This window comes from Athene noctua, chromosome 2, assembly GCF_965140245.1.
Source record: "Athene noctua chromosome 2, bAthNoc1.hap1.1, whole genome shotgun sequence".
Taxonomy (NCBI): Eukaryota; Metazoa; Chordata; class Aves; order Strigiformes; family Strigidae; genus Athene; species Athene noctua.
In genome coordinates, this window is record NC_134038.1 from 77,772,698 (window position 1) to 77,800,475 (window position 27,778).

The 27,778-nt window shown below is 42.9% G+C and overlaps 1 protein-coding gene across 1 annotated transcript; it reads left to right on the top strand.

Annotated features, from left to right (window-relative positions):
* Positions 1 to 148: 148 nt before the first annotated feature.
* Positions 149 to 26,521, top strand: SRD5A1 (steroid 5 alpha-reductase 1). The gene is made up of 5 exons (XM_074899483.1): positions 149 to 543; positions 2,582 to 2,748; positions 14,851 to 14,952; positions 17,085 to 17,235; positions 21,564 to 26,521. The coding sequence occupies exons 1-5, from the start codon at positions 218 to 220 to the stop codon at positions 21,628 to 21,630; spliced, it is 813 nt and encodes a 270-aa protein (XP_074755584.1). The 5' UTR covers positions 149 to 217; the 3' UTR covers positions 21,631 to 26,521.
* Positions 26,522 to 27,778: the final 1,257 nt, after the last annotated feature.

A 27,778-nucleotide genomic window follows, 5' to 3' on the forward strand; every position in this document is an offset into this window, starting at 1 on the left:
ACCCTCCCCCGCCGCTCCTGCCTTCCGGCCGGCGACACACCGCCACGCCTCGCACGACACTTCCGGGCGGAAGCGGCTCCCGTGCCGGCGGCGGCGGGAGGGCGCGGCGCAGGCCACGCCCCCGGCGCCGATTGGCCGGTGGCGGGGTGGGCCGTGCCGCCGGCCCGGCGATGAATGGAGACGGCGGGACACACGGCAGCGCCTGTCTGTCACGGGGATGGGGACGGAGATCAGCGGCGGCGTGTGCGGGTTCTGGCGACGGGTGTCGGGCCCGGAGGAGCAGCGGCTGCTGGAGCTCCTCTCGTACGGGCTGGTGGCGCTGGGCGCCACCGCCGCCCTGCTGCTGTGCTTCATCCCCATGCCCTACGGCCGGTACTCCTCACGGCGCTTCGGCTGGCTGCTGCCCGCCCGCCCCGCCTGGGCCCTGCAGGAGCTGCCCTCCCTCCTCGTCCCGCTGGGGCTCGCCGCCTGCGGCGGGGCGGTCGCCGCCGCCTGGCCCAACCGCCTGCTGCTGGGCTGCTTCGTCGTGCACTACGCGCACAGGTGCGGCTGTTTGGCCCGGGAGAGGGGGCGCCTGCGCCGGGGCGCTTGGCAGGGGAACACTTCCTCCCGCCTTCCCCTTCGGATGCTCCCGGCCGGGTAGCGGGGGGTGGCTGGCGGCGGGAGAGGTGCGGGTTCGGGGTCAGTCTGGAGCTAAACGCCCGACTGACTTTTTTCCGACTGCAGGCAGCGAGATTCTGCTGTTAATTAATGCTGATTATTAAATACAGTAATCACTAAAGTCTCTTCTGCTTCTTTATGTTAAGGTGTTCAATGTTTTTACGCCAAATGGGCAAGTAATTGTGGCAGTGCGGTGCTTGCGGCGTTGGTTTTGCTGCTCCACGGTGTGCAGTGGCGTGCTACGGCGCCTTGCAGAAGCGGCATGGAAAGGGGGTGTTTGGCGCTCTCAGCCTGCGGCATCGTCCCTACCCTATAGCTGTAGCTCTGGTGGTGATCCCCGCTTAAATAGTGACTGACTTGATCAGGGAGTCTTAAGGGCACGGTGTTCCAGCAGGGAGAGTTCAACTCTGGATCCTTGATATCACTTTAATACCGTGAAACAGCAGCTAATTTCCAATGATGTCTTTCAACACAGTGTTCATTTCAGGAGTTTGACTTAAAGATCCCTGTAGATCCTTTCCGATTCAGGGCATTCAGTGCCTCATTAAAGCACTCGAAAGCTGAGGCTGAGTGCCCCGTATTGCCATGCAGTCAGTAGTACTTGGGTATTTTACAAAACTGCTCGGGAGAAGGCAGTTTAGCTGGAGCTTGGGTAAAATTTTTGCTGTTCCCTTCAAGTCATTGACAATAATTACTGACGATCCTCCACAAGTAATTTTGCAACCAGCAGCAGTAGAGTAGTTAGGCTAGTTTCAAGCTGAGTGTGTGGCTGATACCCTGTTGTTTCCCAGTGCTTATTGCAAGAGACTGTTGCTTTCGACCAGAAGTATTCCACATCCTCACAATCAAGAAGAATGCAGTATATGGTTGGCTTCGTGGCTGACTGGCTTTGCAAATCTAGGAGTGTGTCTTTACTTCCTCTTTTTGCATTATTAAGAGTAAAGAGATTAGCTTTGGCATGGGATCTTAACTCATCCTCAATATTTGGGAAAAGCTAAGAAACACAAAGCAAAGGTTTGTTCAGAAAGCTGAGCTGTAGTGCAGTTTCTTTTTTTCAGTCGTTTATTGCTGGACTGAGGGACTGTTCTGTAGGTGAATTTAGACTGGAAGGGATGTCTGTTAGTCAATTCTTTTTGTTGTAATGTAGTGGCTTTAAATATTCATATTAATGAATTGGTAATGCTTTCTTGAAAGCTGTTATGCTTTTGCTTCCTCTGGAAAGGCTCCTCTAAAGCAGTAAGTAGTCCTGGGGTAGCTGGAAAATATGTGGAGGTTGCTCAGGCTTCAGTAAGCCTGCTCCTAAACTATTATAGATTATAATTGAATTGGTAAGTGATTGGGAGTTGGCTAGTGACAGGGGGCAGAGCACAAAAACATTCACCTGTTTTTGTCTGGAGCTTGTTTGGGCAGTTGTGGATTTGTCATGTCTTTAACAGGTGTCATAGGGTAGACCAAGATTATCAAGGGACTTTCAGGGCAAGGAGGAAACTGAGCTCAGTAAAGTTAATTTCAAGGGGGTTGGTATTTTCCCTGGAAGTGCTGGTGGATCTGGTATAGGGATTGTGAGACCTGGCTCATTTCAGAAAGCTTGATAATATCACTGAGGATTTGGGAACAAATGAGGATAAAAACACTATGTGCTTAACATGTTGTCTTTACTGCTGTTGTTAAAGTAATTGACTTAGATCCAAAGTTCAAATTTCTGTTAGAAGGGGAGAGAGTGCTGATCTTGTAATTCCAATTAGGCAACAAAATTAACATTTAGTTGTTAAAGCAAGAGTGACTATCTTTCTGAACTAGGATCAAAGACTCCTCTGAGAATTTGAAAAGCAGGATAATACAGACTATGGATTACAGTTCTGAACGTCAAAAGTGTCTTTTCTGATTAATGAAGCAATTTTTCTTTCCTTGTTCACTATAGGGCACTCATATTTCCTCTTCTGATCCGGGAAGGAAAACCAACGCCATTTTTCACTTTTGTGCTAGCGCTTCTATTCTGTGTTTACAATGGATACTTGCAAGGCCGAAGCTTAAGCAATTATGCAAAATACCCTTCAGGCTGGTTAAAAGGTCCATGTTTCATTACAGGTGAGTTAAAACGCGTTATGAGACCATTAGGTGTAGTTTTCCTTTGTCTTCACAGCTTTTTTTATTTTTTTATTATAATATTATAGTGTCTTCAGTCCCATTTTATAGCTTCTCTTATAGCTAATTCTCTTGTTTGTTGTAGCTGGAAGTCTTTTAACCTCTATTGCAGAACTGTGAACTGACACCTCTTCCCACAATGTCAATGCTAGATGAGCTGACTGTCATCTTTATTTTTTAACACCAAAGTAATACGGATCATGTATGGTTATGTGGGGTTTTTTCAGTATATGAACTTGAGGCTTTAAATGAAAGCAGCAGCATACAGTTTTAGAACAAACAAAGCAGATTTTTTTTTACACGATTATGTAGATTAAACAGAAATCCCTCTTTTCTTGATGTAGGTGTATAAGGTTTGTATGCAGTCAAACAGAAGTGAACAAGTTCATGGACTAAAACTCCAGTAAGGGTAGCTGCTAAATATGGAGATAATGCTTCTAATGCCAGAAGTCCTTGGTGATAGGATATTTACACATACATGCAAACACATGAACCCACCCACCCTCTTAATGGGAGTGGGCTTTGTCAAAGAACAAAACTGGCTGACAAGGAGGGGGGGTGGAGGAGTTGATCATTCGCTCCTACCAGGAACTGAGGTTACTTCTATACTTGAAGCAATGCATATGATTAAAAGGTAAGTTATTTAGTGACAAAGTATTGTGTTTGCACTGTTTTTTGGTTTGTGAGCATCTACTTCTGCCTACTGTCAAAATGATAGTATAATTTTCCAAGGAAATCTTTATAGAAGGATCTCTTTGATCTGAAGATAAATGAGAATATTTTACCTTGTCGCAGAATCATCTAGGTTGGAAGAGACCTTGAAAATCATGTAGTCCAGCCATTAATCTAACACTGACCCTTCTCAGCTACACCATATCCCTCAGCACTACATCAACCCAACTGTTAAACACCTCCAGGGATGGGGACTCCACCACTGCCCTTGGCAGCCCATTCCAATGCCTAATAACCCGTTCTGTAAAGAAATGCTTCCTAATATCTAGTCTAAACCTTCCTTGGTGCAATCTCAGGCCATTACCTCTTGTCCTATTGCTTTTTACTTGGTTACAGAGACTCATCCCCAGCTCTCTGCACCCTCCTTTCAGGTAGCTGTAGAAGGCGATGAGGTCTCCCCTCAGCCTCCTCTTCTCCAGACTAAACACCCCCAGTTCCCTCAGCCTCTCCTCGTACGACCTGTGCTCCAGACCCTGCACCAGCTCCGTTGCCCTTCTCTGGACACGCTCGAGTCATTCAATGTCCTTTTTGTAGTGAGGGGCCCAAAACTGAACACAGGAATCGAGGGGCGGCCTCACCAGTGCTGAGTACAGGGGTCAGATCCCTTCCCTGTCCCTGCTGGCCACGCTATTGCTGACACAAGCCAGGATGCCATTGGCCTTCTTGGCCACCTGGGCACACTGCTGGCTCCTGTTCAGCCGGCTGTCAATCAGCACCCCCAGGTCCCTCTCTGACTGGCAGCTCTCCAGCCACTCCTCCCCAAGCCTGTAGCGCTGCTGGGGGTTGTTGTGGCCTAAGTGTAGCCCCTGGAATTTGGCCTTATTGAAACTCCTCCAGTTGGCCTCAGCCCATGGCTCCAGCCTGTCCATGTCTCTCTGCAGAGCCTCCCTACCCTCGAGCAGATCAACACTCCCACCCAACCTGGTGTCATCTGCAAACTGACTGAGGGTGCCCTCGATCCCCTCCTCTAGATCATCAATAAAGATGTTAAACAGGAGTGGCCCCAAAACCGAGCCCTGGGGGATACCACTGCTGACCAGCTGCTGACTGGATTTAATTCTATTCACCACAATTCTTTGGGCCTGACCATCCAGCCAGCTTTTTTACCCAGCAAAGCATGTGCCTCTTCAAGCCACAAGCAGCCAGTTTAACCAGGAGAATGCTGTGGGAAATGGTGTCAAAGGCCTTACTGAAGTCAAGGTAGACAACATCCACAGCCTTTCCCTTATCCAATAAGCAGGTTGCCCTGTTGTAGAAGGAGATCAGGTTTGTCAAGCGGGATCTGCCTTTCATAAACCCATGCTGACTGGGCCTGATCACTTGGTTGTCCCTCATGTGTTGTATGATGGCACTCAGGATGAGCTGCTCCATCAGCTTCCTGGGCACTGAAGTCAAGCTGACAGGCCTGTAATTTCCCAGATCATCCTTCTGACCTTTCTTACACATTAGCCAATTTCCAATCTGTCGGGACCTCCCCGCTCAGCCAGGACTGCTGGTAAATGATGGAAAGCAGCTTGGCGAGCACCCCAGCCAGCTCCTTCAGAACTCTCGGGTGTATCCCATCCAGTCCCATAGACTCGTGTATGTCTGTGTGATGCAGCAGGTCACTGACTGTCTCCTCCTGGATTGCAGCGTGGTCGTTCTCCCAGTCTCTGTCTTCTGGCTGTGGAGGCTGGATTTCATCAGTACAACTAGTCTTGTCATTAAAGACTGAGGCAAAGAAGGCATTAAGCACCTCAGCCTTCTCCTCGTCACTTGTTACCATGTTTTCTCCTGCGTCTAGCAGGGGATGGAGACTCTCCCTGGTCTTTTTTGTGCTGTTGAAGTACTTACAGAAAATTTCTTTTTATCTTTCACTGCTGAAGTCAGATTAATTTCTAGCTGGGCTTTAGACCTCCTGATTTCTGCCCTGTGTAGCCTTACAACCTCTTTGTAATCACTGTGTGTGGCTAGCCCCTTCTTCCAAAGGCTGTAAACTCTCCTTTTCTCCTGGAGTTGCAGTAAAAGCTCCATGTTTAGCCAGGGTGGTCTTCTCTGCTGCTGGCTTCTCTTACAGCACCTGGGGATAGCCTGCTTCTGTGCCATTAAGACTTTCTTCTTAAAGAGTGCCCAGCCTGCCTGGACCCCTATACCTTTAAGGACCGTCTCCCAAGGGATCCTGTCAAGCAGGTGCATAAACAAGACAAAGTCAGCCCCTGGGAAGTCCAGGAAGTGAGTTCTGCTACCCCCTCTTCTGGCATCTCTAAGAATAGGTAATTCTGTTATTTCACGATTGCTGTGCCCTAGTCGGCCTCTAACTGCCACATCATCCACCAGTTCTCTGTTCAGAAAGAGGAGATCCAGCAGGGCACCTTCTCTGGTCGGTTCACTCACCAGCTGCATCAGGAAGTTGTTTCCCACACATTCCAGCAATCTCTGGAACTGGTCCTGCTCTGCTGTGTTGTATTTCCAGCAGATGTCTGGGAAGTTAAAGTCTCTCACAAGAACAAGAGCAAGTGATTGTGAGATTTCTCCTAAATGCCTATAGCATTTTTCATCCATCTCTCTGTCCTGGTTGGGTGGCCTGTAGTAGACTCCTACTACAACATCTGCCCTGTTGGCCTTCCCCCAATTCTAATTCAAAGACATTCCACCCTGTCTTCACTACACTTGTGCTCAAAGCAATCATAATAATCCCTAACATACAGCACCACCCTATTGCCTCTCCTTCCTTGTCTATCCTTTCTAAAGAGCTTGTAGCCATCTACTGACAGTGATGTTTCTACTCCCACCATGTTTCTGTAATAGCCACTACATCATAGTTTTCCTGTTTCATCATGGCTTCAAGCTCCTCCTCTTTGTTAACCATGCTGTGTGCATTGGTATAGATGCTCTTCAGATGGGCTGATGTCCCCAGCACCTCTTTGCATTTAGAGGTCCTAATTTCAGCCTGAGCTTTCACAGGTTTACCACAGTTACTGATCTATCCATATCCCTTGTATCTTTGTTGTGCTTCATGTCTCCAACCCTTGCCTTCACTGAGATGGCAGGGTGAGGGTTGTCGCTGGCACACCATCCCACAAACTGGTAATCTACCCTGTGGCTTATGTCTGGCAGTTCCAGTTTTGTCCCCTTCCCCCTTCAAATCTAGTTTAAAGCTCTCTCAGTGAGCCCAGCTAACTCCTGCCCCAAGATCCTTTTCCCCCTCTAGGACAAGTGCATCCCATCTAACGCCAAAAGGTCTGGCGTCCTGTATACTAACCCGTGACTGAAAAATCCGAAGCCCTGCCTGTAACACCAGTCTCAGAGCCACAAGTTCATCTGTTGTCTTCTCCCGTAATTTTCCTTATCCATCCCTGCAACTGAAAGGATGGAGGAGAACATAATTTGTGCCCCTAACCCCTTAACCAGTTTCTCCAAGGCTCTGAATATCTCTTCATTGATTTTGGACTTCTGGTAATATCATCACTACCCACCTGAAAAACCAAGAGAGGTATCACTAGAGTGGGGAGTTTTATTGTGAGATACCTGAGCCCCAGGGAGGCAGCAGACTTCCCTGTGAAGCAGGTCTGGTTTGCATATTAGGCCTTCAACACCCCTCAGAGTAGAGTCACCCACTACAATGACCCTTCTGGGGTTCTTTTTAGAGTTGGGTTTAATACATGGTCTAGGGCGACCTAGCCTTGGTGGATCTTCATCTTCTTCCTTTTTTGATTCATTTTCTTCATTTATAAGTTCCAAGGCCCCATATCTGTTGAGAAGGGGCACCAAGGAAGGTGAAGGAGGTCTGGAGGGGATTTTCCTGCCTCTCTGAACAAGGGCCTGTTTCCAGTTTCCCCCATTTCAGGTCCCCTCCTTCTGCGTGGTAACAAGAGGGTGAGTGATCGCCTGCCTCTTGGAGCTTCCATTTGCTCCGTTTGCTTCAGGGGTACTAAGGTGCTACTCCACCAATCAATTTCCTTTTCACACTCCCTAGTACTTATTAATCTTTCAACCTCTTCTTTGAGCTCAGCCATGAGGCTGAGCAGGTCATCCAGCTGATCGCGGCGCACAAAGGTGCTGTCACTGCCACTGCTGCCCTCCAGCAGAAATGACAGGCTCAGGTTTTCCCTGCAGCCAGGGACCTGGACCTCTGCATGTGTGCATAGCATCTCTGTCTGGGTCACCGGGTTCCTTCTGGTGATGGTTTTGACCTGAGTGGAGACTGTAGTTCAGTCTGCTTGTGGAGGACGACAAGGTGAATACTAGGTAAGATAAGCTCTAGAGCCAGGAAAGGGGCTATGCCCTGTCTGCATGCCTTACCTGCCGTGCAAATTTCTGACACACTACACCCTTCTGACACGTTACACCCTTCTGATGAGCTCCCTGGAGGATGTTTCTGTACATGAGGGGTATTGGGCGTTGTCGCTCTACTCATCACCCACTCTGAGTCCCCTCTGCCCTAGTTAGCAGCTCACTCTTCCCACTCAAGGTGGAGGCGGCTTGAGGCACTCCCTCTTTGCTTTTGTAAGTCAAAGGCAGAATACTGCACTGTGTGGATCCTTGATCTGACCTAGTACCATTCTTGGTATTCTGGAGCCAGAGCAAGTTAGTGTTTCTCCCAGGTTTCTCAAGCTTTTTACAGAAAGAATAAGAAGTTTTTTCTCTTTATTACAGTGTTATTGCAGATGTCAATAGAAGACTACTGGGCTAAATGGTGTCATGACTATAAGACTGAAGAAATTTAAATTGAAATAGAAATCTCTTGCCAAGATTAGGAGGCAGTATTGTTTGTGCTTTAAAAATGTAGAAATTGAGGTAAAGGGAATGACTTCAGTGGGCGCTAGGCACTTGGATACACTTGGAGTTCTCTTGGTACTTTTTAATTCTCGTCTCCTTAAACTTCGATCCAGTAGAAACCTGATTAAAAGATCCATTGATCAAAACTGTTGAAGACTGATGCAATGCAGGCTTTTTTTCCTAGTTTAGCACCTTAATCAAAAGATATCTCAATACAGTGCTGTAAACGATGAATCAGGGCCATGTTCTAGTTCTTCAGAAGCATCTGGCTGTGTCTTTAAGCCTCTGTTTAAAATGACTGGGGAAAAAAAATGGAGTAGAAGATTAGGAAATAACAATAGCAAGAAATCATATTTGCTGAGGGCTAACAAGATATTTTTTCAATCCGTATGAAGTTATATGTGGAAGAGAAATGGGAGATTGTCTGCAAGTAGCAGCCAAACAAGGTTGTGTAGTTGGAAGCTGAAATGAGATAAATTTGCAGTGAAGACAGAAATTTTGAGAAGTGAGACTGATTAACCATCATGATCAGAAGTTTCAAACAACTGATGTTCTGTCTGTGGAGGCTTAGTATACAAACTGACTATGTTTTCAGATGTTTAGGACTTAGTTCTGGGAAAGCAATAGCTTTTATCTATACAAGCAATTGATTTGGAGCATCAGTACAGTTCTGATGTGGTTCCCTCATAGTTTCTCTGGACTGTGTGTTGGTTTAGTTCAGAGCAGTGAATTCATCTCTTTTCAGAGGAAATGAAAATGCTCTGCTTCAAATGCGGTACAACCCTTGATAAAACCATGAGCTTGCAAACCAATGGGGGAACAGCTTCATAATTTTCAGCATGTACCTTACACATGTGTGCCAGTACACAACTTGTGAACTTACCAAGACTAGCCATGATACCCTGTGGTGAATGCTACGAAGAGGGGCGTATGCACCTGTGTGGTTCATCCTTGTGTTCTTTCTAATGTCTGCACTTCTGGTTGGAAACTCCTTTCTTCCTTTGCTTTCTTGAGCTTCATCAAGCCCTTTGGAGTATGCCAAATGTCTTTTCTTACTCCTTTAAATCCCCATTCAGCTACTTCCTTCTAATGTTGATGGCTAACCCTTCTGTGCATCAGAACACTTTGAAGCAACTCTGTGAAGCAAAGCAGTACCTGTGACTCAGAAGGTGCAGGTGACAGAACATCAGCACGTAGTCTGTTGTGTGAGGCTTTTTATCTGTCAATCAGGCAACCAAGCACACATACCACCTTGGCTCTCTACACAGAACGGACATGAAGAGAGCATGGGCATTGTCCGTATCTGGATATGGTCTCATGACCAAGGGGTGTGTGTTATTCAGTATCTCTCCTAATATCTACAGGCATCCGGATGCTCCAGATGTGCCTTCTTTGAATAACTAACCATACAATCGAAGATGAGGCACTGGTTCACCTGATGTGTCTACTAGGCACTTTCAGCACAGGTGTAGCAACTGGCCTCCTGCTGTTTCTATACATCATCTTGCGCTGCATATTGTTGAAACCCAGAGTGGGGAGGTAAACCAGACAGCAGCTACCATACTGTCACTCTGAAAGAGCCAGCAGAAGGTCTTTTTGTGTGAGATTCCTTAGGGATGAGGGTGAAGAGGGCACTGGCGCAGCAACACACACATGCTCTTCTGTTGCACTGGATATTTGATAATATAGACCTAGTTACTGTTGTTCTTGTGCAAGTGTTCTCCTATTATGAACCCAGGCCTTAATCTCCAGATTTATTCTGATGAAGGGCAAAAGCCTCTTGAGTTTAATAGTCTTGTGAGGTCCTCATGTTGTGTGGTGTATCCTGTGGTTCTGAGAATCTGCTGGAGTACACTGTGGCTCCCTTCCTGTCTACGTGGCAAAAGCCAAGTCATGCAGATCATGGTATATAATCAGCTCTTGGCTCTGTAGAGTGCAGTCCTAGGATTTGGCAATGGTGAGGATCTAAGGATAAGGACACTGAAGTACAATGCCCAGAGTATGGGCACAGGCAATGTGATTATGCAGTACTTCTGGGGAAGGTGGATCTTCAGATTGAGGCAGGGTGCTGTGAAAATAGCCTACATTCATTGGCTTGTTGTCCATGAAGAGAGATTTAATTGTTTCCTTCTGACATTTGGTGGTTTTCAAGTAGGAGGGATTAAAATGCACGGAATCAAACTGACCTATAGTAATCGGTCACTCTTAAAGCAAGCGCCAGTCTTTTTGCATAATCTGATTATTGGTATCTACAAACAGATACCAATACAGAAAACACAGGTAACATTCTCCAAAAGTGCAATGGCATTTCAGAGAAATCAAAGGGTCTCTAATTTCCTCCCTTGAGAAAGTATCAGTTCTGGAAAGAATACTAAACTTCTAACTTTCAATATAGATTTTTCCTCATGCTGAAACTGAAATAAATTAGTATAAATATTAAGTAGAATGAATCTGTGTGCTTGTTAAGAAATTTCCTTTCAAATTATTGTACGGATAGAGAAAATTACTGGCTTAGTTGTAGGAATAACATGCCTTGTTTGTTAAGGTAGACTCAATCTTCTCTGGCAACTAGCAAAGGGATACATAATTAATTACTAATGGTAAGAGAAACAAACTTCTTGTTGCTGGATGCAGTGGGGATTCAGTATTCTCTGATAGAGATTGGATAGAGATCTGTTTTGAAGGAAAAAAGTTAAAATTACCTGGTTTCCTAGAAGCAGAATTCAACAGCATTTGAATTATTCACGTTGTGTATTTGAATGATGTCATTATATGACTTGGTATGTAAATTCTTCATTACATTGATCTATCTCATGATGATGTAATTACATTGAATATGTAGTTGAAAGGATTATGGTAAAATTTTACTACAAAAGATATTTAACATATGACATCTATGGACTGTTTGGAAATTAATTGCCTATTTCAACCTGTATGTTTGAAGTGGCATATCTCATCTCAGAATAAAATTTATTAATCGAAATAAAACCCATTAGAATCAACACATTTTTTGCCAATGAGAAAGAAGCATATTTATTCCGCTTGCGTAAAATTCTGGACTTCTGGAGGGGATGAAGTCATCGAAGGCAGTTTTGGCCTCCCCTTGGTTTCTGAAGCGTCTCCCGCACAGGAAGCTGTCGAGATGCTTGAAGAAGGGATAGTCGGTGGGCGAGAGGTCTGGTGAGTACGGTGGATGAGGCAGAGTTTCGTAGCCCAGCTCGTTCAACCGTTGCAGCGTCGAAAGTGTAACGTGTCACGGCGCGTTATCGTGGAGAAGGATTGGACCCTTTCTGTTGACCAGTGCTGGGCGCAGCCATTGAAGTTTCTGATGCATTTCATTGATTTGCTGGACGTACTTCTCCGCTGTGATCGTTTCACTCAGATCCATGAAGCTGTGATGTATTAAACCAGCAGCAGACCATCAGACAGTCAGCATGACTTTTTGGTGCAGGTTCAGCTTTGGGAAGTGCTGCGGAGCTTCATCGCGGTCCAACCACTGAGCCGATCGTCACCGGTTATTGTAGAGCATCCATTTCTCGTCACACGTCACAATACAGTCGAGAAACGGGTCATTCTGGTTGTGAAAAAGAAGCGCTGATGACACTTCAAAACAGCAATTTCTGTGATTCTCATTCAGTTCGTGCGGCACTCATTTGTCGAGCTGCTTTGACTTTCCATTCTTCAGATGCTCAGAAACAGTTGATATGCTTACTCCGAGTTCTTTTGCAAGTTCTCGAACAGTTGTGCGTGTATCTGCTTCCACCAGAGCCTTCAATTCATTGATGTCAATAGCAGAAGGACGTCCACGACCTTCTTGATCTTCAAGGTCGAAATCGCCATGTCGAAATTTCTGGAACCAAAGTCACACTGTCTGTTCGTTAACACTTCTCTGGCCATATACCTCATTGATGTTTCAAGCAGCTTGTGCTGCATTACCTCCAGGTTTGAACTCGTAGAAGCAGATATGTTGAAATTGCTGTTTTGACATCTGAACTTCAAACCTCCAAAATTTGTCAGAAACGCAGTTTATATTATAATTTAATTATACAGCGTGAAAGTTTATAACATGAGCTTTTCAAAAATATATAACAGTAGGCCAGTCGAGAAGGTACTATTCCTGAAACATATACAATGAAAATCACATTACAAAATGGAAATTAATTTCCAAACAGCCTATACATACCTTGATTGCTAATGGACATTTGCTGCACTGTGCTGTATAAGCAAAAGATAAAGAAACATGCTTGTTCACAAGACTAAATTCTGCTACTAGTTTTGTAATGCAAGAAGATTGTAACAAGCTAATCAAACAACGTTGTTTCTGTAGGTAAATAAGGAGAGAGCTTTTGCACAGAAACCTCAATTTCTCTGCAGAGTAGTCATTTCCTCCTAGTCCATGTGGAAGCAGACAGCTAGGTCTTTTAGGTAAATGCAGCCCACAAGGGATTGTGAGAAGAAAGCTGCCTTTCTAACAGCTTGTTTGAGAGGCAAGGTCTGCTTACAGCAAGGTCCATTTACATGGTAGCTTCGCTTTGAAATGTAGCTTAAGTCTTGGTAAAGTATGCTCTGACAACCTACTAGTCTTGCAACATGGCCTTATTCATCTTGATATCCATTTAATGTCTTTGCTGAGATGGTCATACTACTGTGTTTCTCTATTGAAAGAGAACCATCTGAAGGACTCAAGATATGGGTGCAAAAAGGCAAAGCTTTCTTTACCTGGTGTGTGAAGTGACTTTATTCTAGAAGCACATCACTGGCGTTTTCTTGGAAATTAAAAAAAAAAAAATCAGTAACTTTTGGAGGTGGATTCAAAACAATACAACGGATCTACCCTCAAAACCTGAACCTTGTCTGCTCCTAGGTACAAAGAATGCTGCCTTCAAAAGAAAGTAACATTCATAACATGTAGCCAAAGACAACATGGGAGGGTGAAAATGCTGAATTTTGTCCTAAATGCCTTTTGATTTATCCCATGCAGTTATGGCAACAAGACATAAGGATGCAGAATGTGGCATTAATCTCAGTTGGTATGAAAGCCTCATATAAATGGTTAAACCATTTTGCTGAATGACACAAGTAAATGATGTATGAATTCCTTCACAATTTTATTATTCCTTTTTGTCATGGAGCCCAGAGGGCAACTGAGCACCATATAATTGTTCACTCACCCCTTTCTCCACCACCGCGGGGAAGGAGAATAAATGAAACAGAAGGCTGAGGAATGGAGATAAGGATAGGGAGGGGTTGCTCACCCATTAACTGTCACCGGCAAAAGGCAGGCTTATTAGGGGAAGAATAAAAAAGGATGTCACTTTCATTTAAAACACTAATGATAATGACACTTAAGAGACAGAATGGGACAGTGAGAAGCGTTACCATATCTTAAAAACACCTCCCCCCACCCCTCCCTTCTTCCCCATGCTCAGTTTTGTTCCCGATATCTCTACCTACTTTCCGCCACAGGGCAGGGGATGGGGTGTGCAATCACTCCACTGCTTCTCCCTCCAGGGTGGGGGGAAGCATCTTCTGCATTCTTCCCCCTGCTCCACGTGGTGTCCCTCTCATGGCAGACAGTCCTCCACCAACTCTCTCCTCTGCGAGTCCTCCCCATGGATGCATTCTTCTCGAGATGCTCTGCCGTGGGTCACCTCCACGTGTTGCAGTCCTCCCAGCACCAAACTACAACAGTGGGGGCTGCTGCTTCCCACAGAGTCCTGGGGGTCCTCCACAGGCCACAGGTGAATCTGCTCCTCCATGGGTGGCAGGGGCGGTCCTGCTGCCTCACCACAGGATGCAGGGGGGCTCTGCTCCAGCACACCTCCCCTGCTTCTTCCTCCTTCCTTCCACTGACCTCAGTGTTCTCATAGGTGTCCTTCTTGTAACTTGTCTTCAAAGTTCCAACCCATTCCCAGGTTCTCCATCTTAAATACATTATCTCAGAGGCACAGCCACTGTTTGCTAATTGGCTCGGCCTTGGCCAGAGGTGGGTCTGACTTGGAGCTGGGGGAACTCTCAAGAATCTTCTCAAAGGGGCCCTCTGCAGTACCCCTCTTCCCTGCTACCAAAAACCTCCACCACACAAACCCAGCACACTTTTACTGCACGGAAGTCTGCTGTGGAAACTCTGATATACTGTCAGTTTAAAAAAAAAAAAAAAAAAGAGGAGGACTAAGATGTGTCTCTCTGGCAGGAATGAGAATGGCTGTTGAACAGTGCTTAAAATTTTAGTGTGTTTGGTTTTCTGTGTGGAATTGAGGGAAATACATTACATCTTTATATATGTGCATGCATACATTTATTTAAGTATAGCAACATAAGAGTAAATTTTATACTTACAGTACTGTTCCTGTCTAGAGACCTGTTGATTGCTGTGAGCTCTGCTGACTGAAGAGCTCAGTGTGGAACTGGGATTGTGCAGGATGTCACCAGAATTGTTTATACTGCTTACGTTGCTACTGCTTTGAGATAATGTGATATATGACTGCAGTTTCTTTTCTGAACAAGCACTTTGGCTCGGTATATTAAAGATATATTTTAACTATTTCTCTTCAGGTTTTATAGGATGGTTGATTGGCATGGCAGTCAATATTCATTCTGATCATATTCTCAGAAATCTGAGAAGACCAGGGGAAACTGGTTACAAGATACCGAGAGGTGAGTAAAAACGTTACAGAAATTTATATAATGAAAGAAGCATCTTGTATGAGAAGTGGAGAGCTGGGACTGTTCAGCCTGGAGCGGGGAATGATTAGGGAGATCGTATCGGTACATGATGGGAGGGAATGAAGAAGAGGGAGCCAGGCTCTTCTCAGTTGTGCCCAGTGACAGGACCAGAGGCACTGGGCACAAAATTCAAACACATGAAATTACATGTAAACACATCTTTTCCTGTGAGGGTGATCAAATACTGGAACAGGTTGCTCAGAGAGGTTGTGGAGTGTCCATTTGCAAAGGTACTCAAAACTGGACTGGATATGGTCCTGGGCAATCTGCTCTAGCTGACCCTGCTTGAGCCAGAAGGGGTTGGACTAGATGATCTCAAGAGGTCCTTCCACCCTAAAATGATTCTGCAAAGATGACCTTCTAAAGCTTGGTGTATTTTAGGGGAGATAATAATTCATGATACAAGAGGAAACTGGAAATAGAAGTTTGTTCTCTATCTTGGGAAGTGATTTCATAGTGTGGGAAACAGTCTAGTTTTTTTCATCTTAAGCCAAATATTTCAAGGGATCTGTTTCATGATATTGCGTGGCTTGTGCAAGTCTTTGAATTTCTTAACCAACTTTGGCTGTACCACTTTAAAAAGTGGTAAAAATGTGACATAGCATTCTACAACTTTTAGGAGAAAGGCCACTTAAATTATAATCCCAGTGTGGGGTCAGGAGGGGAGGGCAGAAAGTACTCAGCAACTGTGACTGGCCCATCTTATGTTGTCCCACATATGAAGAGGGAGAGATCTTAGGTAACTGGAGAGCAATAACTACTGCAGTAGGGGAGACACAGGGAAAAGAGGACAGAAATCCAAAGGAAGTTAGGCATTATAAATGCTGGCTTTCATGGGAAAATGGAGAATAAAAAAGGACTTCTTACGGAGTCTATTGAAGTGTTAACGTTTATTGACACTTTTGGAAACTCTTCCAGGTATTTTACACTCAGTGAGAGCAGAAGAGTAATAGTTGCCTCTGAATTCTGCTGTTTCTCTAAGTTTTTCCTTTAGTTGTTTCTATCCTGTTTTTTAGTGAGATTTTTAAAAATAAAACAGAGAACTAGGTATACAAGGTACTAGACTGTTATTTTTCACCAAGAAGGTAACTGTAAAATGTTAATAAATGTAAATCCAAGTGTCCATGTGAAAAATTAATATGAACATACTGTACCATACTCAGTGTACAAAAAAGTTCTGAAGAAAATAAGATGTTATTTGCTGCATGATCAGGAGGAGTTGCTCTGTTTGATATTGCTTATCCAGTTTAAGTGCTAGAATTCTGCTTCTCTTTTGTCACAAAACCAAAATAATTAAAGCAAGGTCAAAACATGTCCTTTATTACACTTGGCAGATACTTGTTTGTTTAGTCCCACTGGTAAAGCACATACTGAGATGTTATCAAATTGTACACTAACTTTGGAATTAGGGTGAAACTTCTTATTTTATAAAATTCCCAGCAGGTGAGTACTGATTGTTTATGCATAATTGGCTGTAAAACACATTTAATGCAGATGGCCAATTACTTTTTCAACTGAGTGTCAGGGCTGAAGCACTTGACCTGAGAGGGAATTGAGAACAAAAGGGCAACACGTTTTAAGCTAGAGTACAAATATGGAACTTTAATTCATAATAATAATATTATTCATAATTAAGTTAATTTCTAAATACTTAAAGAAATTAAACATTGTATGCTGACTAACCCTATGAGTGTTTTCTGAGACTCTTAAAGAGGAGCATATTTTCTGTTTTCACATATTTTAAAAAAGGTTTAATTTATGATCAAAGAGCCAGTTTGATATCATTGTTAAGTAATTATTTACAGAGGCATGAACTCACTTCTGGTACTGGTAAATCTGCTTTTCTTTCATGAGTTAAAGAGGAAAAATGGAGGTGGAGAAGGTCTGTCTTAGCATGAGGTCTGAAGGATCCTTCATAGTACAACTTGAACTGAAAAACACTGCCTCCATTGCCTTTAAAAACTATATAGAGACATGATATAGCTCTTACCTGACTTAAAGTAAAAGATAACATTGGAGATCTTGATTAAGGTGCTTTTAAAATAACTCTGTCCTGCTTTTAGGAGGAATGTTTGAGTATGTCAGTGGAGCCAACTTTTTTGGAGAGATCTTGGAATGGTTTGGTTTTGCCCTTGCCTGCTGCACCACTGAAAGCCTTGCATTTGCGTTGTGTACACTCTTCATCTTGGGTTCAAGGGCAAAGCAACACCACCAGTAAGTGTTTGTGTCTTATAATTTCTATTGTCTCTATGCCACACTATGCCACATTTTCATTTCAGAAATTATGTCTCATCCCATAGGGATGTTGCAGAGCAAGTCTTGTAAAAGACTCTGCTACTGCAGTGGAGAATATGATAGAGACTACTCTGAGTAGTATTAAGCACTGCAGAATTTCAGTGGGATAGTACTGATCATAAACACACGCAATGTACAATGAGGAGGTCAAAATAATGTTTAAATGAACATAGTTAATCCTAGATCTCTAAAGATTATAGATGAGTTTAGGAAAATTGCCATAATTGATCATATACTATCCTTTGTGATTCAAACTTGTTTCTATAATGTTAAAATTTTGGAAATCACTCTAAAGTTTTCTGTAACAAGCACACTTTAGAGTCAAGCCTATATCATATTGTCTATAATCAAGTGTATAGACAATATGAACAGTTCTGGTAGATGATATTTAATAAAATCTCGGCTCTGTAATTAAAGAATCTGACTACTAGTGTACTGTATTCATAATGTGGCTTTCCTGCCAACAGAAGGATCGTAGTTTGAGAAGAATTGTTTCTTGAAATTATTCCCTTTAAAGAATAGCGTGTTTAAAATAATTTGAACACCTTAATCTTATTTTGGTTATTTTTGGTTTCCTGCTTTGGTTTTTATGCTGAAACTTAGTGGCATAAGAGGAAATAAACATGAATTTATGGAGAAAATAGGCTGAAAAAAATGCCATTGCTAACAGCCTATCAGGGCAGCCATGGCTATGTGGAGTCTTGAAAACCTCCAGGAATGGAGGTTTTCCTGCACCTTGTTTGTGGGCTGTTCCATGTGTGTATTACCCTCCCAGTGAACAGGTTTTTCCTACTATCCAACCTGAACCTTCCAAGCCTGTTGCCTGTGACCATCTCTCCTTATTTTACCACCTGCTATTAGTAAGCAGAGTTGCAGAATATCTTAGTTTGAGAAGGAGCATCTGAAGGTTGTCCTGTCCAGTCATCTGGTGTGACCTGCTCCAACCAGGGCTAACCACAAGGCTATAGCTGGTTGCCCAGGGCCTCATCTAGTTGAGTTCTGAGTGTCTCCAAGGGTGGAGACTTCAGCATATCTCTGGCAAAGCACTGGAACAGCGTTTTTCTTATTCTTATGGAGAGGGTTTTTTCCTTATGTCCAGTTGGAATTTTCCATGTTGCAACTTCTATCCCCTGCCACTTGTCCACTTGCTGTGTGCCTCTTGGAAAGGGTACGGCTCTGCCTTCCCTCTAATATTGCTGTAGGTAGTGGAAGACTGCAATTAGATCTGCCTCTTAACTTCTCTTCCAGGTTAAACAAGGCTAGTTCCCTCAACCTCTCTTACACGTTCCAGGTCTGCAGTCATCTTAATGACCATCTGCTGGATTACTCACCAGTTGGTGGATATCTCTATTGCACCAGAAGCCAAAAACTGGAGGTAGTAATGCAGATGCAGGCTCACAGCTGCTGAACAGTGGAGAATAATAAGCACCTCCCTTGACATGGTGGCTCTATACTTGTTAAAGAAGGCCAATATGCCGTTAGCCTTCATGATTGCTGGGATCCATTACTGACATGTTCAACTTGTCCACCAGGATGTCCATGTCATGGAATCATAGAATGGTTTGGGTTGGAAGGGACCTTAAAGATCATCTAGTTCCAATTCCTCTGTCACGGGCAGGGACACCTTCCACTAGACCAGGTTGCGCAAAGCCCCGTCCAACCTGGCCTTGAACACTTCCAGGGAGGGGGCAGCAACAGATTCTCTGGGCAACCTGTTCCACTGTTTCACCACCCTCACAGGAAAGAATTTCTTCCTTAGATTTAATTTAAATCTACCTTTCCATCTTTCCTGTAGGCCCCCTTTAAGTACTGGAATGCCGATATAGGGGGCCTTCTCTAGGCTTGAACAATCCCAACTCTCTCAGCCTGCCCTCATAAGAAAGGTGCTCCAGCCCCCTGATCATCTTTGTGGCCTCCTCTGGACCCATTTGAGCAAGTCCATGTGCTTCTTATCTTGGGGGCCCCAGAGCTGGACACAGTACACCAGGTGGAATCTCACAAAAGCAGAGTAGAGGCGGAGAATCACCTCCCTTGACCTGCTGGCCACACTTCTTTCGGTGCAGCCCAGGACACGATTGGCTTTCTGGGATGTGAGTGCACATTGTCAGCTCATAGTCAGTTTTTTCTCCACTAATACTCCCAAGTCCTTCTCAAGGCTGCTCTCAATCCACTCATCGACCATCCTGTATTTGTGCTTGGGACTGACCCATGTGCAGGACCTTGCACTTGGCCTTGTTGAACTTCATGAGGTTTGTACGGGCCCACCTCTCAAGTCTGTCCAGGTCCCTCTGGATGGCACATCCCTTCCCTCCAGTGTGTTGACCCCACCACACAGCTTGGTGTCATTGGTGAACTTGCAGAGGGTGCACTCAATCCCACTGTCCATGTCACCAACGAAGATGTTAAACAGCACTGGTCCCAACACTGACCCCTGAGGAACGCCACTTGTCACTGCTCCCTGCTTGGACATTGAGTCATTGACCGCAACTTTTTGAGTGTGACCGTCCAGCCAATTCCTTACTCACAGAGTGGTCCATTCATCAAATCCACGTCTCTCCAATTTAGAGACAAGGATATTATGTGAAACGGTGTCAGATGCCTTGCACAAGTCCTGGTAGATGATGTCAGTTTCTCTTCTCTTATCCACCGATGCGTTAACCCTGTTGTAGAAGTCCACCCAGTTGTCAGGCATGATTTGCCCTCAGTGAAGCCATGTTGGTTGTCACCAGTCACCTCCTTATTTTCCATGTGCCCTAGCACAGTTTCCAGGAGGGTCTGCTCCATGATCTTGCCAGGCACAGAGATAAGACTGACTGACTTATAGTTCCCTGGGTCCTCTTTATTTCCCTTTTTAAAATGGGGGTTGTGTTACCCCTTTTCTAGTCAGCAAGAATGTTGCTGGGCTGCCATGACTTCTCAAATATGGTGGATAGTGGCTTAGCAACTTCATCCACCAGTTCTCTCAGGACCCATGGAGTACTTATGTGCAGAGCTGCTATCTAGGCACTTTTGCATGGGGCCGTTGCATTTCAGCTGCAAGAGTTTGCATTTCATTCATAATTTTGCTCCATTGTCTTAACTCCCCTTCTAGTACCTGTAGGCAGCAATAACAGGGCCCTTTGTCTCTTCCTTGCCAGATTAAGCAACGAAAGGTTCCTCAATCTCTCCTTTATATTACATTCTTCAGGCTCAAATTTCATGGTTAGTTTCTGTCTATCTTAAGCCTTGACAGCGTTCTTTCAGAGCTCTTGACTTACAATGTAAAGCTAAACATTATTAAAGGGAATCATTTGCACTAAAGGAAAAATGCACAAAAATGGAAGAGGGGTACAGAAAAAAAATATAAAATCTATTTAAGTGAAGAAATATTTTGGTGTAGTCTGTTTGGTTTGAAAAACTTAGAATGACTGAAAAGGGTAAATAGTGTAATGCTCGCATTCCATAGCTGCAGGTTATGCATTACATGTTTTGTTCTCTGCTTATTTCAGCTTTGATCTTGCACTTAGCTATTGATAATATGAATAGCTGCACCTTTAAGGAGCCCAGATGAAGTTAATTCTTTTTTTAAATTTTATTTTAGAGAAGGAGAAGAATAAATATATGAAAATGGGAGTAAATGTGTGTGTTACATAAGGTAACCAGATAAATAACAACATTTGGTAGTGCTATGGATTTATTCTTTTGAAACTGTCTGGATTTGAAAATAGGCATGGTCTTTGAGGTGGATTAGCAGTAAGGCTAGTGTAATGTCTGCCACATTTAGTTTGATTATTCAAATCCTGACTGGAACTGAAGATGTTTCTATCCAGAACAGGACTGTCATTCCACTATGTGAATTATCCCTTGCTTCCTTGTGAAGTCGTTATACAATTTGGTATGTTATCCCCTTAAATGCTTTTGATTTTTGTTTTCCTCTCTGTTTCTAAAATGCAAACACTCAAGATGCATAACAACATAATTGCACAACAACAGGCTCTTCCTTCCCTGGCTGCTCTTGCCACATCTGTTGGTTTGGTTTCCCATTGCTGGAAGCAGTTAACTTTGTTTTCTTGTAGTTGGTAATTAGATGTCATTATGATGAGTGTGGTAAATGGAAGTTTTCTTTCCAGAGGGGGTTCTAAAGGCATTTTTTTGGTTTGTAGCCAGGAAATATATGGATTAAATTGAACACTTTGAACAATTACTTAATGTCCTTGACAGCATTTTGAGGACTCAATACTCATCAGATTTTTGTCTATGTTTTTCAGATGGTACCTTGAGAAATTTGAAGACTACCCAAAGAACAGAAAAACTTTGATCCCTTTTGTGTACTGAGTTGTGCTTTTAACACTGTTTTTGAAATGGATGCTTCTTGTAACATATAACACTTCTAGGTGTTGGCAGGTTAACATACTCTGATCATCACTGTGACAAAGCCTTTGCATCAGTGCTGCTGTTAGTTACTGCTTTTCCTCTTAATGAAAACACAGAATGTTATAGACATGGTGGATAGGAACAGAAATGCTTTTCCAACAGTGGAGGACCATCATAAATACATTAGGCAATGTGTCTGAATTCACATCATGGAAAGTACTGGACAGGACTTCTGGTGCTTCCTTTTCTACCTGTGCAGGCTTCTGCTGCTTCCACTTGATCTAGGTACGCTGTCCTGAAGATTGTGCCATGAGCCCAGTGGTGTGTTCTGCCTGTTATTTGCCAGCATACACAAATGGGGTTGATTTTTTCGCTGCCTTCCTAATCCTTTGCCCCACCTCTATTTCCAGAAGCACTGATGGTGCAGACCAAGGACATCAGATGAACATAGTTGCTGTTAGGTGAGAGACAGTGTTCTTCCTCCTCTTTGCACTCTTACACAGGTGTGGACACTTTATAGATAATACTTAATGCTATTTACATAGATAGTTGTAGTGCTACCTTTCCCAAATAACAGGTTAAAGTTGTCATCCACCTCTCAAATTTGATAACTATCTCAATATTCAGTGTGCATTTTCTCACTCAACACTTTTGGGAGGCATTTTTTATTTGTGATACTTAGGCCAGTGTAGTACTGTTAACAGTTATGTATTGTTTTCTTAACTTACTTTATAAAAAAAATTAAGATTTTTACAAAATTCTCTTACTATGCTGTTTAAAAAAAGTGTCTTCCTTATTGTTGATAACGATCTAGATGATTTTATATTCAAAAAACCTGGAATCTTTTAGTACAGCTTGTTTTATTAATCTCAGTTCTCATACCCCTACATTTTTCTCCTGAAGGACTCCAGAAAGGTTTCAAAAACATGATGGTATGCCAAGCATACTGACTGGCACATCTGTGTCTTTTGCATGCTTGTGATATTAGAGAATTCTTTAGAATTGCTGAAAAAAAAAATCTAACAAATTCTACAGAAAACTTAAAAAAACCCAAAAACCCCTAAACACAAACACCCCCCCCCCAAATCAACAGCCAAATAATAATAGTAATTTAGAAAAACCCAAAAGAAACAAACAAAACCCCACAAAACTTCCCACAAAACCCAAAATCTCTGTTGCTAATATACTTTGGAAATCAATGGAAATCAAACCTGCCAAGTGTCTTCTGATTTGTTTACACTGTATATGTTGGGTTATGTTCTTCAAAACAAATTGTTATCTAATTTTGCCAGATGCTGAGTTCTCCAGTATGGTATTGCAGTAAGCTTTGTCCAAAGCTCAAAATTCTGTCTTTGCTGTTGAGTTACACTGCTGTAGTAGTCAAAATAACATATGTGATGAACTTTACCTTTAAAATTTTAGCTAATGGTTTAAAAAAAGTACATTCAGGAAATGGGCAGTGAAAAAGGACTTCGTGACCCAAACTTCTGCTTAACAGTTGTTTCTTCCTCATCTCCTTCCCGCCACATTTATACAGTGCTTACTGCACTGAAGTCTTGGCTATCATTAAGGATATATTCAGTGGTGTAAATAAGTGTGACAAAAAATTCTATCATTATTGACTGAAAAAGAAAGGAGGGAAGAGAAACTGGCAGTCCTGCAGTGGTGATAACTTACCTACAGCTAAACCCCTAGACTGCCAGTTGTTCCTCATAATGTTGACTGGGATGATCAAGACTGCTCTCAGCCAATAACCAAAAAGTCCAGCTTTGGAAGAACATAGGAATACCCATTCCTTTGACGACAGTGTATTAATTGATTCTCAGCTGTTTAATAATTTATTTAGCATTTACATCTTTCCTTAGCGTTTTACAGGAAGTTTGAGGCTTTCCTTGTTGTTTTTGTTAACACACTATAATTTGACATTTGATCCTGGCTTTTTTGATGAACGTTCAGTCATGAAGTTTCCTGGGGAGAAAATTGTGGGGAGGATGATTTACTCCTAAATGCTAAAGTGGAGTTACTGGGCAATAAAAGTTCAATAAGATCACTTAAGGCATATTCTGAAGAGAATTTTAGAAACTTAAGTCTTATATACTGAGATATTTCTAAACCCTATCACTTCCCTGTGTCAGTTTTTTAAGTCTTGGTATCTAAGTCATCCAGCTATCAAAATCTGTTTTAGGGGGCAATATACAGGATTCAAAGACCACCATCTACTCTAGGTGTTTAAATACTTCCATAGTTTATGGTGAACTAATATCTTATATCTTTAGGAATATATGTTCAAAAATCACTAAGGGGACAACCAACTGGTAAAAAAAATCTGGCTGCAGCACTTCAGTCTCTAATTCACCACCTTTTTTTCTTTTTTTTTTTGGCCTTTATGAAAAGGCAAAGATTCTTTTAATAGTAAACAGTGAGAGAAACTGCTTAGTGTTCAGTATGTCTCCTTATATTCAAGAGTGGAGCTCTCTTAGTCTTTATCATAGTTTACAGAAAACTTGTACTGATCCCTCAGTTTTGCCCTGGTGCTATGCTGCTAAATATTTATCCTGACTAAAAGTTCAGCTGATCTGCTCACATAATGTTAATTTATGGTTTATGTATAGCAGGGTGGGGATCTGAAACATGATGCCCTGACAGCTTATCCATGTTCTTTATGTTACAGAAAAGGAAAAGCCGAGGTCTATGGGATGTGAATGTCAGTGCATTTAGAAATTCTCATTAATTGGATTATATAAAAAAAATAGAGAAGGTTTTGTTCTTTGTGTGTTTATATGTCTCATAATACAGCTGGAACTTTAAGTAAAGTACAGAATTTGAGGCAGTCTTACGAGGAGCGGCTGAGGGAACTGGGGTTGTTTAGCCTGCAGAAAAGGAGACTCAGGGGAGACCTTATCACTCTCAACAACTACCTGAAAGGAGGTTGTAGTGACGTAGATGTTGGTTTCTTCTCCCAAGTAAGAAGCAATAGGACAAGAGGAAATGGCCTCAGGTTTCGCCAGGGGAGGTTTAGATTGGATATTAGGAAAAATTTCTTCACCAAAAGGGTTGTCAAGCACTGGAACAGGCTGTCCAGGGAAGTGGTTGAGTCACCATCCCTGGAAGTGTTTAAAAGATGTGTAGATGTGGCACTTAGGGACATGGTTTAGTGGTGGACTTGGCAGTGTTAGGTTAACAGTTGGACTCAATGTTCTTAAAGGGCTTTTCCAACCTAAATGATTCTATGATTCTTGCATTTCAAGACCAAGATACATTGGTGAAAAACTATGTGATAACTTGGTCAAATGCTAGAACTGCCTTTTATTCAAGCAATATCCCATTTATTTGTCATATTTTACTTGTGCTCCTTTCTCCTTTCAGCAGCTTTGACAGAATTTTTCTGTGTGAAAATATCTGATACTGAAAAATTTTTCTTGAAAATATATAGTGTGGAAATGAACTCTATTATGCCCATTCCAGAAGGAGAAAACATGTATGCTTGCTATTTGGTATAGTATCTGTAGCAGTTTTTAACGGACACTTCTATTCAGACTGCCTACATCTTTCCCAAAAATCCTCTACTAATAAAATATGGTTTGCAGTGTCTTGCTTGAATACCTTTCTTCTGTTAGTAATCTTTGCTATAGCTTGAGGTTGACCAAGGCTTTTATACCAGCAATTTCTTTATCCCAAATGAGGTCTTGAGGACTGTAATAGTAAGGTTGTATTAGAATAGGCTAGATGCATATGTGAACTTCATGAGATGCACTCAGAAAATAAATTATTAAAAGTCTCAAGATAAATTTGTTTAGTGATGCATTCTTAGTTATGTAAAACAAAGTATGTACCTGAGACGTTCTACACTTGAGGTTAGAGCAAAGATTAACAGGAGAGGGTACTTGTTTGGGTTCCTCTTCTACTGCTAGGTCATGGTGAACTTTTCATTTGGAATAACTGTAGCACCTGCTGTTTCAACTATTTTAATTTTGGTTCAGCAGCATATTGTCTTTTTGAGGAATGACTTGTCATATAAACTTGTATTCTTTCAGCAGGCAGGAAATACTGAGTGCCTACCACAGAGCTTTTACAGCCTGTTTGGGAAAAGCACCTCTAACAAACACGTTTGTTAATTTAAATAAATTAATAATTTTAGTATGAAAACGTCCCAGCCTGTTCTAGGCTCAACTTCACTCCCCATTTTCTCTACCTCCTGCCTCCACAAGCAGCGCAGGGGGGTGGGGAATGGGTGTTGCAGTCAGTTCATCACACGCCTCTGCTGCTCCTTCCTCCTCAGGGGGAGGACTCCTTACACTCTTACCCTGCTCCAGTGTGGGGTCCCTCCCATGGGAGACAGTCCTCCATGAACTTCTCCAACTGCAGTCCTTCACAAACTGCTCCAGCGTGGGTCCCCCACGTGGTCACAAGTCCTGCCAGCAAACCTGCTCCAGCGTGGGCTCCTCTCTCTGTGGGTCCACAGGTCCTGCCAGGAGCCTGCTCCAGCGTGGGCTTCCCGTGGGGTCACAGCTCCCTCAGGCATCCACCTGCTCCAGCGTGGGGTCCTCCCCGGGCTGCAGGTGGATCTCTGCTCCACCGTTACCCTCCATGGGCTGCAGGGCACAGCTGCCTCACCACGGTCTTCATCACGGGCTGCAGGGGAATCTCTGCTCTGGCGCCTGGAGCACCTCATACCCCTCCTTCTTCACTGACCGGGGTGTCTGCAGGGTTGTTTCTCTCACATATTATCAGTCCTCTCTCCTGGCTGCTGTTGTGCAGCAGTTTTCCCCCCTTCTTAACTGTTATTGCAGAGGTGCTACCACTGTCACTGATGGCCAGCGGTGGGTCTGTTTTGGAGCTGGGTGGCATTTGCTCTATCAGACATATGGGAAGCCTCTAGCAGCTTCTCACAGAAGCCACCCATGTAGGCCCCCCACTACCAAAACCTTGCCACACACACACTACAAATTTTTATTTTATAAAATTGCAAAATAAAACAATTACATGGCACTTGAGGGCAAAAGTATATTGTCAATTGCTTTAAGTGGTTTTCTTAAACTGTCATGCAATGTTTTGGAAGGTAGACATTTCAAGCCTCAAAGGATAATATGCTATAATTGCTACTTTTAAAAGTGTTACTAGCAAAAAGTGAAGTAATTGTACTTTGTTTCCTAATTCTTCATACTAGATGAGTTTCTATTGCAACAGCTTTTCATTTCAATTCAAAGTAGACAAAACAGGCAACTCCTCTGCAAATATAACCCTGTCTGCTACTGTGGCTAAATCTCAGAGATTTTCTTGAATATTCCCATTTTTGATACAGATCAGAAAGATAAATTACAAGTAACACTGCAGATAACAAAAAATATCTTATTTTTCATCAAGTAGTAATGTAATCTTTTATCATTTGGTGTCTGTATTAACATATGAATCCACCATTAACTGTGCTTAGACATGGAGGGCATGCAGCAAGTGGCCCTGGATCCTCACTCTTCACAACTAACATCACTGGGGCATGCAAAACTCTGACACCCACAGCTCCACTCCAGCTGCTGGTATATTTAGTCTATTCTCTGCTCAGATTTTCTCTACACACCTTCAATTTTTTTAAAAAAGCAAAACTATTCAATGTCTTATTCATGTAACTTTGTTTTGCACATAGTGAATTCATGGTTTACCGCATGAACTGATCACAAGAGGGGTTACTGGATATGAGATATTTGAAAATCATTTGTTGTGCTTGGTCATTGCTAATGCTCCTTCTGTTTCTTGACTAATGAGATCTAACTTTTATAACATTTGTTGCCCTGAATTAATTTCCTTTTAGTAAGATATATTTTGGTGACAAAATAAAATAATATAATGGTGACATAAATACAAAATCTGCAACCATTTGCACAAGCAGAATTACTATCTGATGTTCGCACAGAGAATTTAACTTCTCTATCCACTTCCCAAAAGTGAAGTACTCATACGTAAAAATAACTAATGCAGACTGGCCCATATATGTGCAGACTGAGTAGAGAGGCCTTCCAAGCATCAATAGAAAGCAAAGCAAGTGAGACTGTGGGCAGCTAGGAAAAGCAAGCTTCTGTAAGTCCCTCACATGACTTTGTATTAGTACGTCATT